The sequence below is a fragment of the Pollachius pollachius genome (genome assembly GCF_949987615.1).
Source record: "Pollachius pollachius genome assembly, chromosome: 18".
Lineage (NCBI taxonomy): Eukaryota > Metazoa > Chordata > Actinopteri > Gadiformes > Gadidae > Pollachius > Pollachius pollachius.
Genome location: NC_136951.1, coordinates 16,602,681 through 16,617,903, shown reverse-complemented (window position 1 = coordinate 16,617,903; position 15,223 = coordinate 16,602,681). Strand labels below are relative to the sequence as shown.

Sequence of the window (15,223 nt, the reverse complement as noted above, 5' to 3'; positions counted from 1 at the left end):
AGAAGAAGAAAATGTAATGGCCGTTTGAAAATGTATCGCTGTTTGCAATGCACTATGGGATTCTTCTGCCTCCAGCCCAAGCCCCGGCCCCCAAAAAATAAAGTTATTGTTCGGTAACCGAAAAGGGATCTAGAGTTCCTGACGTGTGTTTAGTCGTGCTCACGTCAACACGGTTTAATACAAGCATGCCTTTCTGAGGCCTGGCTCGCCCCGCGGCACCGCGGCAGCAAACAGGCTGACTAATGGAACACAGATGTTTAGGTCTGATGATGAAATCTGTCTGTTTGAGCGTGTAATCTATTCTGTCACTTTCCCAAAGTGTTTTGGGTTTATTCAGGGCTCCTCTGTGCCTGCTCTCTATCTAATTAATATAAACGACACCACATACACACACAAACATTGAGCTTATCGATAGGAAAGCAACAGCTAGAAAGAGCAGCTGAATGATGCGCTCAGCGAGGACAGAGCCAGGCTGGTTTGTCAGAGTCGATGCTTCGCTGAGTCATAGTAATTCAGATATAATGGGGGAGGTGGCCATGCTTATCGCTTAATGGATAGGTTGTCTTCGAGAACAAGAGTTTAATAGGCTCATCAATGTAGTCAGCCTTCACACAATGAACGGGTTGGAGGTATGGCTTTCTGCACGCACGCATGAATCCGAACGCGGGCGTGCACACACACACACACACAGACACACACACACACACACACACACACACACGCTCACACATAGAAACACACAAACACACACACACACACACACTCACACACATAAACAGAGACACACACACAGGAACACGCGCGCGCACACACACACACAACCACACACACACACACACACACACACACACACACACACACACACACACACACACACACACACACACACACACACACACACACACACACACACACACACACACACACACACACACAAAAGCACCCATATCAATGTACACACAACACACACACACACACACACAGGTCTATAGGCGTCCACCTGTCTTCCCTCAGATTGAAGAAGTGCTGACTTCAGCTCCAGACCTCGACACACGCAGTGGATTCAGACCTGCTCTGTCCGCTGATGCTAGTGCACAAACGCACAGAAACACACACAAACGCACACACATTTGTTCCCGTGGGCACATACACAAAGCACACAATCACACACAAACGTACGGACGTACCTTCCCGTGCGCGCACAAACACACACTGTGGCAACCCGTTTCCCCGATTGTCAGATACCCGGTACGAATTACACAGAAAGCAGGGGTTAAAGCCGCATTCGGCGTTTATTTCACGAGAGTAAATAGTCTGTATACTCGTGCTAGGGTCTCCGTGAGCCTCTAGATCGCCGGCGTGGTGCGGAATCCCTCCGTGTCGCTTCGCCCTTCTCCCGGTCTCGCGAGCACTCCCGCCGTGTCACTTGCCCGGCGCTGTGCGGAATACCTCCGCGTCCCTTGCCGTTCGCCCGGTCTGGTGCTTACTCCTTCCGTGTCGCTCTCCCGTTGGTGCGGACTCCCGCCGTGTCACTTCCCGTTGGTGCGGACTCCCGCCGTGTCACTCTCCCGTTGGTGCGGACTCACTCCGTGGCACTTCCCCGCTGGTGCGGACTCTCTCCGTGGCACTTCCCCGCTGGTGCGGACTCTCTCCGTGGCACTTCCTCGTGGTGCGGACTCTCTCCGTGGCACTTCCCCGCTGGTGCGGACTCTCTCCGTGGCACTTCCTCGTGGTGCGGACTCTCTCCGTGGCACTTCCTCGTGGTGCGGACTCTCTCCGTGGCACTTCCTCGTGGTGCGGACTCTCTCCGTGGCACTTCCTCGTGGTGCGGACTCTCTCCGTGGCACTTCCTCGTGGTGCGGACTCTCTCCGTGGCACTTCCTCGTGGTGCGGACTCTCTCCGTGGCACTTCCTGGTTCGCCCGGTCTGGTGCGCCTTTTAAGCCCGGCTCCTGGTCCTTTCCCTTCCTCCGGCCAGGTGTCTCCGATTGCGCTGATTGGGGGGAGAGACGTGGTGCTCTCTGTCGCCGGCTGGAGGTTGGCGACGGTAAACCCGGTCTACTGCGTGTCCTCGGACCCGCCCGGTCCGAGGTCCGGCGGCGGGATGCCACAACACACACACACACACACACACACACACACACACACACACACACACACACACACACACACACACACACACACACACACATGCACACACACTACACTCTCGTGTGCACACACACGACACACAGAAACATCCATTATTAAGCACAGACAGACAGACAGACAGCTCAAGGTCCAGCTGGTCTCTCTCACTGCCCCCCCTCCTTACTCACACATTTCTTTCTTTGTCTTCGCATTATTTCCTTCTTTTTATTCCACTCGATAACGGTCTATGAGTCATTTCTTTGTTGAACTACTACCAAACTGGAACCATTCCTATTAAGGGAATTGATAATCCTTCCGGACGATGAATCTTATTAATTACGCTGTGAATTTGTCAACATACCACCACTATCTACTTTGAGTACTTCTACCACTACTACTGCTACTAGAACTATAACCCGTACCACTACTACTACTGCTACTAATATTACTACAACTACCACTACCACAACTACTACTTCTACTACTACAAATATCACTGCTGAATTACTACTATTACTACTACTACTATTGCTTTTACCACTACAACTTCTACTACTATTTCTACTGCTTCTACTATTACTACATCTACCAACACTACTACAACTACTACTACTACTACTACTACTAATATGACTATAACTACCACTACCACTACTACTACTACTACAACTACCAGTACTACACCTGTAGTAGACTTCTGTCCCAGCCACGCCACGCTTTGTGCTCAGTTTGTACAGGGTCTGGTCAGCAGCCTAGAGGGCATTGGGTCACAGAGCCGCCCTGGGACAGGGCGTATCCATGCATGAATTGTATTAAGTGAACATCGCACTGCTGTGTTCACAACATGGCCAGACAGTGGTCATAGCAGGCGCGGCGGTGTAATGTCGGCCATCAGCAACCCCTCCCGTGGGCACGCTCGTAATTAGTGATTTGTTGAAATGAATCGAAAGCGGGGAATGTGGTGTGTCCTTTCAATGCTTGCCGGACAGAAGCGTTCCCAATGTGTCGTGTATCACGTACCGCGCTTAAACACTGGACCACCTCTCCCAGCACAGCCCCCGTTTAATTTGAGTTATATCAGAACAAGGGCCAGCTGGAACTATTGTGTCTATCTATCTCGCATTATTTTTCTCTCTCTCTCTCTCTCTCTCTCTCTCTCTCTCTCTCTCTCTCTCTCTCTCTCTCTCTCTCTCTCTCTCTCTCTCTCTCTCTCTCTCTCTCTCTCTCTCTCTCTCCCTTCCGCAGAGCTAATAGAATCAACCGATTCCTTTTTTTCCTTCTCACTCTCACTTTAGGTTTTTAAAAGCTAATAAAAGTTGAGGCCTATTTTTTTTTTTTACCCCTAGACCTATGAGGGCCCCTAGACAATGAGGGCCCCTAGATCTTCAAGGGCCCCTAGACCTTAGAGGGCCCCTAGACAATGAGGGCCCCTATACCTTTGAGGTCCCCCTAGACCTTTTAGGGGCCCCAGACCTTTGAGGGCCCCTAGACCTTTGAGCCTAACCCTAAACGTTAATGATCCTTCCGCAGCTTCACCTACGGAAACCTTGTTACGACTTTTACTTCCTCTAGATAGTCAAGTTTGATCGTCTTCTCAGCACGCGCCGAGACCCTTGAGGGCCCCTAAACTTCTAATGGCTCCTAGACCTTTGAGGGCCCCTAGACCTTTGAGGGAACCTAGACTTTTGAGGGTCCCAAGATCTTCGAGGGCCCCTAGATCAATTTGGGCCCCTGGAGCTTTGAGAGCCGCATCTGAACGGGCGGGAACGGTGCGGTGGGTGTCGTCCCAGATTCGTGACCATGCTCCTCCCCCCAGCAGAGAGAGGACTCTGGAAGGCAGAAAGCAAACCAAGAGAAAGAGAGCAAGAAAGGAGAATGTTTACCGCCCCGCGTAATCTGCTCTCACACAGCCACCGCCGCGTCGCCAGGACAAGTCGCTCAGGAGGCGCACGTGTGGACGCACTCACACACACGCAGGCACGTGCCTGTGTGTGTGTTTGTGTGTGTGTGTGTGTTTGTGTGAGTGTGTTTGTGTGAGTGCGTTACACACAGAAATCAGTGACTTCAAAAGCCGAAGCTGCACCGCCCCCAAGCCGAGAGAGAGAGAGAGAGAGAGAGAGAGAGACTCTTTTAATTTTGAAGCAGTGCTAACGAGGTTCAGCCTCATGAATTGTGTGTGTGTGTTTATTTGTATTTGATTGTTTGTGTTTCTAAGAGTATGTGTGCGTTGTGTTCTCTTTGTGTGTGTGTGTGTGTGTTTTTGTGTGTGTGTGTCTGTGTTTGTGTGTGTGTGTGTGTGCCTCCAGGAATTTCAATGCGCACAGGAGATTGCTCTGCCCTTGTTTGCTCGTGCAGCGTGATATACGATGGCTATAGGTGCTTGGTTATTTCCCGATGTGAATCTGCTCTCTGTATGCATAGCAATTGATTTGTAAATCTGAGAAGCTATTTGTGCTTGCATTTTTGTGTGTGTATTTCATTGCGTTGCGTTTCGATTTGTGCGTGCGCAAAGAATAAAATAAGCAAGTCTTTTTAATACTACGAGACGAATCATGGCCGGGATTTGCATGCACGCACACACACACGCACGCACGCGTGCACACAGAGACACACGTTCTCCCTTTAACTTCCAACATTTAACTCAAATTATTATTTTATACCACACGTGAAGGAGGCTTTACATCCTGCTGAGACCCAAGATGATGATCCTCATACTTTATTATATATATTTATCAGATGAATCAAACCAAATCAATGTGATGTAATGCAACATAAAAGTGAGCAAGATTGGCTTACGGTCGTAGCCGATAGTTGTTTTAAGTCTGAAACCAAATGGGCAACATGGCAACAATTTCCACAATGTAGAGATGGTTTCAAACTTTGCGGGGTAGTAGCTCAGGAGGTAGAGCAGGTTAACTTGTGACCGATAGGTTGCTAGTTCGATCCACGGCTCCTCCTAGTTGAGTGTCGAGGTGCAAGACACCAAATCATACTTTCTCCCATTGTATGAATGGTTGTAAGTCGCTTTGTACAAAAGGTGCAGAACACGGTTGCATTAAAAGAGCTTTGTTTCAGTAGGCAACACTCTTAGCAATTTGTAACAGGATGTAGAAGCACGTCTCACACATTTGATTATTTTATCTGTGGTTATTTGTTTTAGTGATAGTCTGGGACCTGAGTGCATGCTTATTATGTTTATCTACTGTCTGTGTTGCTTCACAAATGTATGCTAATATTGATGCCTCGTCTATTGCAAAAATAAATCTACCTAAGGCTACAACGAATGTAACCTGAACCGTACCCTGATAGGTGGTGGGTATGGGGACTCCTGACTAAAAGGTATTTAAGGGTTTGAATCCCCTTTTCCGCAGCGTAATATCACAGCTACCCTTGCCTAATGACCAGTAGCAGAACTCACTGTAAGTTGGTCTCAATAAAAGCATCTGCTTGATGTCCAAATATAACCCCCCCCGCACACACAGACACACTCACACAGACACACCCGCACACACTCCTGCGCACACACACGGACATACACATATACATGCACACACAGACACACACACACACACACACACACACACACACACACACACACACACACACACACACACACACACACACACACACACACACACACACACACACACACACACACAGACGCTTAAACAGTTCAGGAAGTGAATTGTATGTTATTGATTTGAAGAGAGGAGACACAGACTGTGATCTTGAGTCATGTCCCCACAGTCCTAAACAGCCAGAAGGCTTTGGCTTGCTCTCTCATGCTTTCTCCATGCTCATAATTGGACACAGCCCTGAATGAATAAATGCAAAGGATCCCCCTATACGTTCATGATTTATGCAGCGGCATTGTTTGCATTGAAAACATGAAAGGGATGACTGCATAAAATAACAGTTGACAAGACATAAACACAATACAACAGCACATGCACGTGTACAAGCACGCACACACACACACACACACACACACACAAAGACAGAGAGACATATGCACAAACACAAAATACACACAGGCAGGGAAACCCTGCATGCACACAAGCGCACACACACACACACATGGATACACACACGCACGTACACATATATGAAAATGCGCGGACACACAAACACACACGCACAGGTGCACACGCGCACACAGACAGTGAGGAGGCCACACAAGAGAGATGAAGAGGCAGGCAACCCTGAAGAGAAAGAGAAAGAAAGAAAGCGAGATGGTGAAAGAAAAGTAAAGGGAGAGCCAAGGGAGAGGGCAGACAGAGAGAGACAAAGTGAGGGAGGAGGAAGAGCGACAGGAGGGAGGGAGAGGGAGAATGACAGAGGGCCAAGAAAATTGCTAGGAGGCTGGATGAAGCAGAGCAAGGGAGAAACACTTCCTCACCTCCACCGCTGTCTCTCCAATCCCTTCTCCCTCTACATCCCTCTCCCTAGCTCCCCATCTCTCTTCGTCTCTCTCTCCTCCACCGCTAATGCTTCACCTCTCCCCCTCCCTCCATGCCCCTCTATCTCGATCGCTCTTCCCCTATATCCATCTCTCTCTCTTCTGCGTCCCTCCCTCTCCCTTCAGCTATATATCTCTTTTGCTCTCTCTCTGTCCCTCCCTTTCTTTCTCCCTCCCTCTCTCACTCCCCTCTCTGTTGGCCTAACAGATTAAATGATGCAGAGAAGAGAGAGAGAGAGAGAGAGAGAGAGGGAGAGAGACACTAGGAGAGAGACACTAGGAGAGCGAGAGAGAGAGAGGGGGAGACTCACAGGTAGAGAGAGCGGGAGAGGGAACAGGCCGTTGTTAATTAAACGTCGGTGCGGTGTGCTCCTGGTCCGGCAGTGGACCGGTAGTTTTAATCTTGAGACTGAGCAGGGTTAATCAGGGCCGACCAGGGCCTGCTTCAGTCTGAGGGTGCGCCCTGCACACTTTACCTTGAAATTTACGATGGTAGTCTCGCAGCTTTGGTTCTGAACCGAGCGTGAATACACACACACACTCACACAGATACACACACACATATGCATAACTACACACACACACACACACACACACACACACACACATATGCATAACTACACACACGCACACACTCACACACTCACACACTCACTCACTCACTGACGGAGTCACATAAATAGCTACACACAAATGCACGCACACGTGCACGCACACACACTCCAACCTGACACAACAGGTATATGTTCGGTAAGACTGTCTGCACTGATTTATGATTTGAGGTTCAGGATGACACATCCGCAGTCTCCCGTGGTTAGGTGGATTCATGGACCTCTACTATGAAAGTATAGATGATGCTCACAACATGCGCACCATACACTCCACTCTTCCACACACACACACGTACGCATAGCTGTTCGCTGCAAACGTTTTAGCCACACATTCATGGTACACAAAGACATGCACATACATATGCTACATCACTACACACACCTATACACACAGCACACACACACTCAATCACTTCAATGAATCACCCACTCACTCAGTAACATGCAAACCTACACACACACACACACACACACACACACACACACACACACACACACACACACACACACACACACACACACACACACACACACACACACACACACACACACACACACACACATTCACTCACTCACTAGCCCTCTCAGTCATAACATGCACACCTATTCACACAAACTGTTCATGAGGGAGTGAACTCCCATTTACTCCCTCAAGCACTGACTAACTCACTAACCCACTGACATCCCCGCAGACACACACACACACACACACACACACACACACACACACACACACACACACACACACACACACACACACACACACACACACACACACACACACACACACACACCATCCCACACGCACTTGTTCAGAGCGTATTCCTGTGCCGTGGAGCCGAAATAATCAGGTTATTAGAGAAAACGTGAAGGCAGTGAGTGTGCGATTCCCCCGTAGCACACAGCAGTGGGAGCAGAGGGCCTGGGCTAATTCAATCAGCACATTGTTCATCGATGTGCCGGATCCATCTGCATAATGTGATGAAGTGGGGATATTACAGCCAGGGTTCCCCCATTCCCCTCCTCCGCCCCCCTGGTCCCAGACCAGACTGGATGTCTTTGCCCCGGGCCCATCCCTTGTTCCCCCACTCCTCGCCCCGGCGTTCTCTGGTGCGGCCCAACGGCGCCCGGCCTCCTCACCCCGACCTCCTCCCCCCCGCCAACCTTGAGCCGTCACTCACCGGCTTCAATCCAGTCAAACAAAACTTTATTAATAAATGGAGAATGGGGAACTGCGGTTATACAGCGCTTTTCTAACCAGTGGCCACTCAAAGCGCTTTTTCAATATTGCCCAACGTTCACTCATTCACGCACACATTCACACGCCGACGGCGGTGTCAGCCATGAGAGGGGTACGGGTGAGGTGTCTTGCTCAGGGACACCTCGAAACTCAGCTAGGAGGAGCAGGGGATGAGACTAGCAACCTTCCGGTTACCAGCCAAGCTGCTCCACCTCCTGTTCTTCATACCGCCCCGTGTTAATAAAAGTGTTTAGTGCAAAACAGCAGTCCATAGCGCTCAAAGGTGCTGTAGGGTAAGATTTAAGGGTGTTAACGTGAGTATAATTTGTTAGAAAGGCCATAGCCATCCGTCAGCTGTTAGAAATGCCACAGCCTTCTGCTTTTCATTCACTGGTGAGTGAAAGGCGCTGTGTGAGGAATTTCTGTTTTGAGTTATCTGCGCCCGCCTCTTTATGAGTCTAACCTAATTGGTTCGGGAATCTATCTCGCCTGTCAATCACGGTTGCATGAAATGCATCACTTCTCCATGTAGTAAGAAATGTCTCGTTTTCTCAGACGTCCAGATGTCTTGCTCTCTCGTGCTCTCTCTCCGTACAGCCTCCTACTTACAGTTCCTCTAGCCAGAAATAGAAATATCTCAGCAATAAACAACACTGGGTCGTTTCGAATAAATCCGATTTTCGGAGATGCGCACACATAATAACGCAAAGTGTACAAGGGCAACGACACAACAGGAACAAGACATGAGTTTAACGGGATGGAACAAATCATAGTCACAGACATCTCTCTGAGAGGTAGGATTAACAGAGGGAAATTGTCATATTAAGGGATTAGGAGGAAGCAGTACTGAAAGGGTATTTTTTAAGATGCAATTTATAAATACTGACACAATTGTGATGCCCTCAGTTACTCTGGCATACCTAAGCCTGAATTCCACTTTTTTTTGCTCAATGCCTTGTTCTTCCAAGCCCTAACTCCCGGTCCATCCTCCACGGGCCTGTCAGTAAACACACGAAAACATACGATTCAAATACAGTCTTGATTATACAAACATCCGTATCTGTCCACCAGCCATGGTAGACCTATCCTTGGCTCTCTACCTCAGCGCTTGCATTGAGATTCAAGATTAATAACACGTGACTTCACCACAAGTCTCTGATTCAGGACATCTGGCGACGTTCATGTTGTGTAAGGGAACACATTTTTCGGAAAACCCTCTGCTATCGTAACCAACCAGCAACCGAGGCAGACCGGTCGGTTCGCCCGGTTGCTCGTAACATTCAGCCTCTTCGTGCTCCACCGGGGACTCGGAGAGAACGACCTGAACACCTGCGGCAGTTATCAACCCAGGGGTATAATTCAGGCCTTGAGGCCCCTCAAGAGATGTCTCTTTGACTTTGAGGCCCCGGCTTCTATTAGTGCCCAGCGTGAAATGACCCGGTCGGTCAAGAGGGTTGAAGTACAACTCTGAGCTGCTCAGGGGAGGCTGGGTAAGCTGGCCTCTCCAGTGGTTAGTACAGGATACCTGGGCCTGCCGGTGTATTCGTTCTGCATTTGTGATGGATTAAGGAAACATGACCGCTTCTTCAAGGGACAGAATTAAAACTAGGTTGTCTGTTTTTGACATATATTTGCAGCCAAAGTGCATCCGCCTTTACTTCTAAATCCTTTCCCTCCCTCCCTCCCTCCCTCCCTCCCTCCCTATTGCTCAACTCTCTCTCTCTCTCTCTCCCTCTCTCTTGTTCACTCTATCTCGCCCCCCCCCCCCCCCTCTCTCTCTCCATCCCCCCTCGTGCCCTGACTCTCTCTCTCTCTCTCTCTCTCTCTCTCTCTCTCTCTCTCTCTCTCTCTCTCTCTCTCTCTCTCTCTCTCTCTCTCTCTATCCCAATCTCTCGCTTCTCCAGTGTGTGTGTGTTTGTGTGTGTGTGTCTTTGTCTGTCTGTGACCTTGAATGCCTGGGTATCTCTCTGAACACCTTGGCAGTATCCACAACCACTCTGCATATGATACGCGATATTCTGCAGAGGGATGGAGGAAGAGAGACATACATAACAATATCGTACTGGAGGACAGACACTTTTGGAGGTTCTTGTTTTGTAGAGATATGCTGAACCAAATGGCTTAAAGAAGTGATGACAAATGTGAAACAGGATAACGCTCACAGTTACGCTAATGTGAAGGCCTCCACATGGATGCATACATTAGATTACAGTATATACAAACATGTCAGGCTGATGTGTTTTTGTGTTTCTTGACTGCCAAATTGAATATGATTGCATGCGCACATTACGGGATGTTTTGTTCACTCAGAGACGTTATTGATGATAGGAGTCCGGCTATAAAACTACAAGATGATTTAATCACTTCTTTACAACGTCAAGGACAATGAGAATAGAGGGAAATAGAGAGAGGGTGTTGAGTAAGTAAGCAAGTGTGTGTGTGTGTGTGTGTGTGTGTGTGTGTGTGTGTGTGTGTGTGTGTGTGTGTGTGTGTGCGTTTGCATGTTCACAGAAGGTTTTGTCACTTTGTGATTATCCTTGAAAGGACCATTCATTTGAGGCTAATGAGCGTTTTTGTTCAGCGGGTGCGTGCAGCCGTGTGTGCACGTGCGTGTGTGTGTGTACGCATGCAGCAGTGTGTGTGTGCACACGTGCGTGTGTGTGATTGAAGAGAATGAAAGAGTAAAATTGACGTGCGGTACAGATGTTCAATAAATGGGCTGGAACCGGCGGTTAAGGCAGACATCCTTCTGCCCCCACACACACACACACACACACACACACACACACACACACACACACACACACACACACACACACACACACACACACACACACACACACACACACACACACACACACACACACAAAAACTGTCGAGGGAGCCCAAATGAATCTATTAGACCTACACACTAATAGCCGCTATAACACGTTTAGCATAACATAGAGGTGTGCAGATACATATCACTGTTCATTTAACAGACGCTTTCAGCGTCAGATATGAACACACAGGAGGCTTGCACACACAAACACACGCAAGCACGCACGCAGGCACGCATGCACGCACGCACACACACGCAACAAGTTTCAGACATTTATAAACTAACAAAGAGAGAGGGAGAGAGACAATGTATGAGTTTGTATGTGCTTGAGTGTGTGTGCTTGCATGTTTGTGTATCTGCTTTCGTATGTTGGTGTGTGTGTGTGTGTGTGCGCGCGTGTGTGAGTGTGTGCGCGTGCCTGTGTGCGTGTGTGTGCTTCTACCTTTCTGTGTGTGTGTGTGTGTGCGCACGTTCAACCCAAGGGGTGTATGCATACACCCCTTGGGTTGAACGTGGTGATCGACAGGACAAATCACTGCTATTGTTCTGTTTTGTTCTCCCGTCAATTTGGAACAGTGGTGGGGCGCGATGGAAACGAGGCCTGTGCGGACGTACTTGCTTGGAAGGGTCTGCCCCCTCCATCTCAACCCTGGTTCTGCCTCTCCGTCAACACATGACACACTATTCTTATTTTTTGTAGTTTTTTCTCTCGGCTCCCTGATTACTACTCACTTGCTAGCCAACTCAGAATCGCTGTCCCTCTCTCTCCGTTGGAGATATCCTCTCATTCTTTCTCCTACGCTATTTTGACCCTCTTTCGTCGCCCCCCCCACTCCTTTTACTCTAAAGTTTTCAGAAGGCAGCTGTGCTGGCCTCAATTTGCCGGGAACAAAATTCACAGGACCTAATATACTTTACTTCTTCCCCCCCATCTCTCGCTCTCTCTCTCTCTCTCTCTCTCTCTCTCTCTCTCTCTCTCTCTCTCTCTCTCTCTCTCTCTCTCTCTCTCCGTCTACCTCTCTCGCCCCCCGTCTACCTCTCTCGCCCCAGGCGGTGTGTGCATCGCCCAGTCCCTGAAGATCCCCAGGGAGCCTCGCCCGGGGGAGTTTGACAAGATCATCCGCCGCCTGCTGGAGACCTCCAACGCCCGGGCCGTCATCATGTTCGCCAACGAGGACGACATCCGGTACACCACCCCGCCCCCAGCAACCCTCCCCATCACCTGTCCTAGCCTTCCGCCCTTGCTTCCTTCCCTAGCCTCCTGCCCTAGCTTGATACCCTAGCCTCCTTCCCTTTTCTTCTGCCCTAGCCTCCTGTCCTGGCCTCCTGCCCTAGTTTGATACCCTAGCCTCCTTCCCTAGCTTCCTGCCCTAGCCTCCTTTCCTTTCTTTCTGCCCTAGCCTCCTGAACTAGCTTGATACCCTAGGCTCCTTCCCTAGCTTCCTGCCCTAGCCTCCTTTCCTTTCTTTCTGCCCTAGCCTCCTGAACTAGCTTGATACCCTAGACTCCTTCCCTAGCCTCCTTCCCTAGCTTCCTGCCCTAGCTTCCTGCCCGAGGTCAGGAACCCTAGCCCCCTACCCTTGGCGTTCTCGTCTAGTGTCTGAACGCCAAAAGCCCCGCCCTCACTCTCGCCGTTTTAGGACGTTATTGGGCGAGAGTGGGCGGGGCTTACAGTGACATGGGTACAGCGGCGAGAGGCGGGAGAGAGAGAGGGAGGGGGTGGGGCTTACAGCGGCGAGAGGCGGGAGAGAGAGAGAGAGGGGCCGTCCGATAGGGGGAAGTCTGTTTCCGTTGCGTTTTGGGTTTTTGCCTTGTCCCGTTCTTCGGTGTGTCTTCGTTGTGTCTTCTCATGGTCTTTGGTGTTGCTCTTCGCATCGCTTTCTTGTTTTTCTCGCGCCGGGGGGTGAGAACAGCTGGTGTGCCCTCGCTCATAGGGAAGAAGGGAACAGGAAGTAAGGGAGCAGGAAGTAAGGGAACAGGAAGTGCGTAGACCGGGATAACTGTCCAGCCTCCTACTGCACATACCAACCAAGCCAATTGGCACGATTTATATATTCAAGTCTTTTCTTTTTATGGGTGGGTACAAACATACACCTTTTCCCTTAGTTTAGGAATGCAAGGATAAATACATATGTACAAATTGGTCTTTCTAGCTATACGGAAGGGAGGGAACTTTTTCTCAGTCTGTCTCTGTCTTATCTTACCTAGCCTTCCTATTTTACCGAATGACCCGTTTTCATCTCTCCACTGTTACCTGTTTATATATTCATATATTCGTATCATATATTTATATTTATATTATGTATTGACTTTTCTCCTTTTAATCTGTTTGTGTGTGTGGGTGTGTCGGTGTGTGTCGGTGTGTGTCGGCCTGTGTGTGTGTTTGTGCGTATGTGTGTGTTTTCCCCCTGTCAATCAGTCGGGTGCTGGATGCAGCCAGACGGAACAACCAGACGGGTCACTTCCTGTGGGTGGGGTCAGACAGCTGGGGTTCCAAGATCTCGCCCGTGATTGGTCAAGAGAGAGTCGCCGAGGGAGCAATCACCATCCTGCCCAAACGAGCATCTGTGGATGGTAAGCTTGTGAGTGTGTGTGTGTGTCCGCATGTGTGTGTGTGTGTGTATGTGTGTGTGTGTCAGTGTGTCTGTCCGCATGTGCGTGTGTGTGTGTGTGTGTGTGTGTGTGTGTGTGTGTGTGTGTGTGTGTGTGTGTGTGTGTGTGTGTGTGTGTGCGTATTCATAAAATGTTCCGGGGATAATTTCACTATGTTTATTTGTTTAGTTCATGCCATCACCAGCCATGGAAACTTTCAGATGACAGTTTTCATTTAGCTAATGTTCTGAAATGAAAGAGCAATTTCACCACACAGAATCTCATTTCACTGTGGTAAGGAGCACCCGAATATTGGACTAAGATTTGTGTGTCTGTGTGTGTATGTGTGTTTGCGTGTGTACGTGTCAATGTGTGTGTTTGCCGAAACTGTGTGTCCATTGAGTCTCCCTTTCCTTTGAGTGTGTGTGTGTGTGTGTGTGTGTGTGAATGCATGACACTGAGTATGTTTGTGTGTGAGTGTGTGTACGTGTCGATGTGTCGGTGTGTATGTGTTTGCCGACCCTGTGAGTCCTTCGAATCTACTTTTACCTTTTGAGTGTTTGTGTGTATGGGCATGCATACAGTGGGGCAAAAAAGTATTTAGTCAGCCAACAATTATGCAAGTTCTCCCACTTAAAAAGACGAGAGAGGCCTGTAATTTCCATCATAGGTAAACCTCAGCTATGAGAGACAAAATGAAAAAAAAAAATCCAGAAAATCACATTGTCGGATTTTTTAAGAATTTATTTGCAAATTATGGTGGAAAATAAGTATTTGGTCACCTACAAACCAGCAAGATTTCTGGCTGTCACAGACCTGTAACTTCTTCTTTAAGAGGCTCATCTGTCCTCCACTTGTTACCTGTATTAATGGCACCTGTTTGAACTCCTTATCAGTATAAAAGACACCTGTCCACAACCTCAAACAGTCACACTCCAAACTCCACTATGGCCAAGACCAAAGAGCTGTCAAAGGACACCAGAAACACAATTGTAGACCTGCACCAGGCTGGGAAGTCTGAATCTGCAATAGGTAAGCAGCTTGGTGTGAAGAAATCAACTGTGGGAGCAATTATTAGGAAATGGAATACATACAAGACCACTGATAATCTACCTCGATCTGGGGCTCCACGCAAGATCTCACCATGTGGGGTCAAAATGATCACAAGAACGGTGAACAAAAATCCCAGAACCACACGGGGGGACCTAGTGAATGACCTCCAGAGAGCTGGGACCAAAGTAACAAAGGCTACCATCACTAACACACTACGCCGCCAGGGACTCAAATCCTGCAGTGCCAGACGTGTCCCCCTGCTAAAGCCAGTGCATGTCCGGGCCCGTTTGAAGTTTGCTAGAGAGCATTTGGATGATC

At 49.0% G+C, this 15,223-nt stretch overlaps 1 protein-coding gene across 1 annotated transcript in view; it reads left to right on the top strand.

The window, feature by feature from the left end:
- The window catches only part of grm8a (glutamate receptor, metabotropic 8a), a gene marked incomplete at both ends in the record, with an annotated part of 184,358 nt that overhangs the window by 139,018 nt on the left and 30,117 nt on the right, over positions 1-15,223 (top strand). Inside the window, 2 exons of the mRNA XM_079755956.1 lie at positions 12,311-12,446; positions 13,680-13,834. Coding sequence (XP_079612082.1) covers positions 12,311-12,446; positions 13,680-13,834 — 291 coding nt within the window. The remainder of the gene's footprint in view (positions 1-12,310; positions 12,447-13,679; positions 13,835-15,223) is intronic.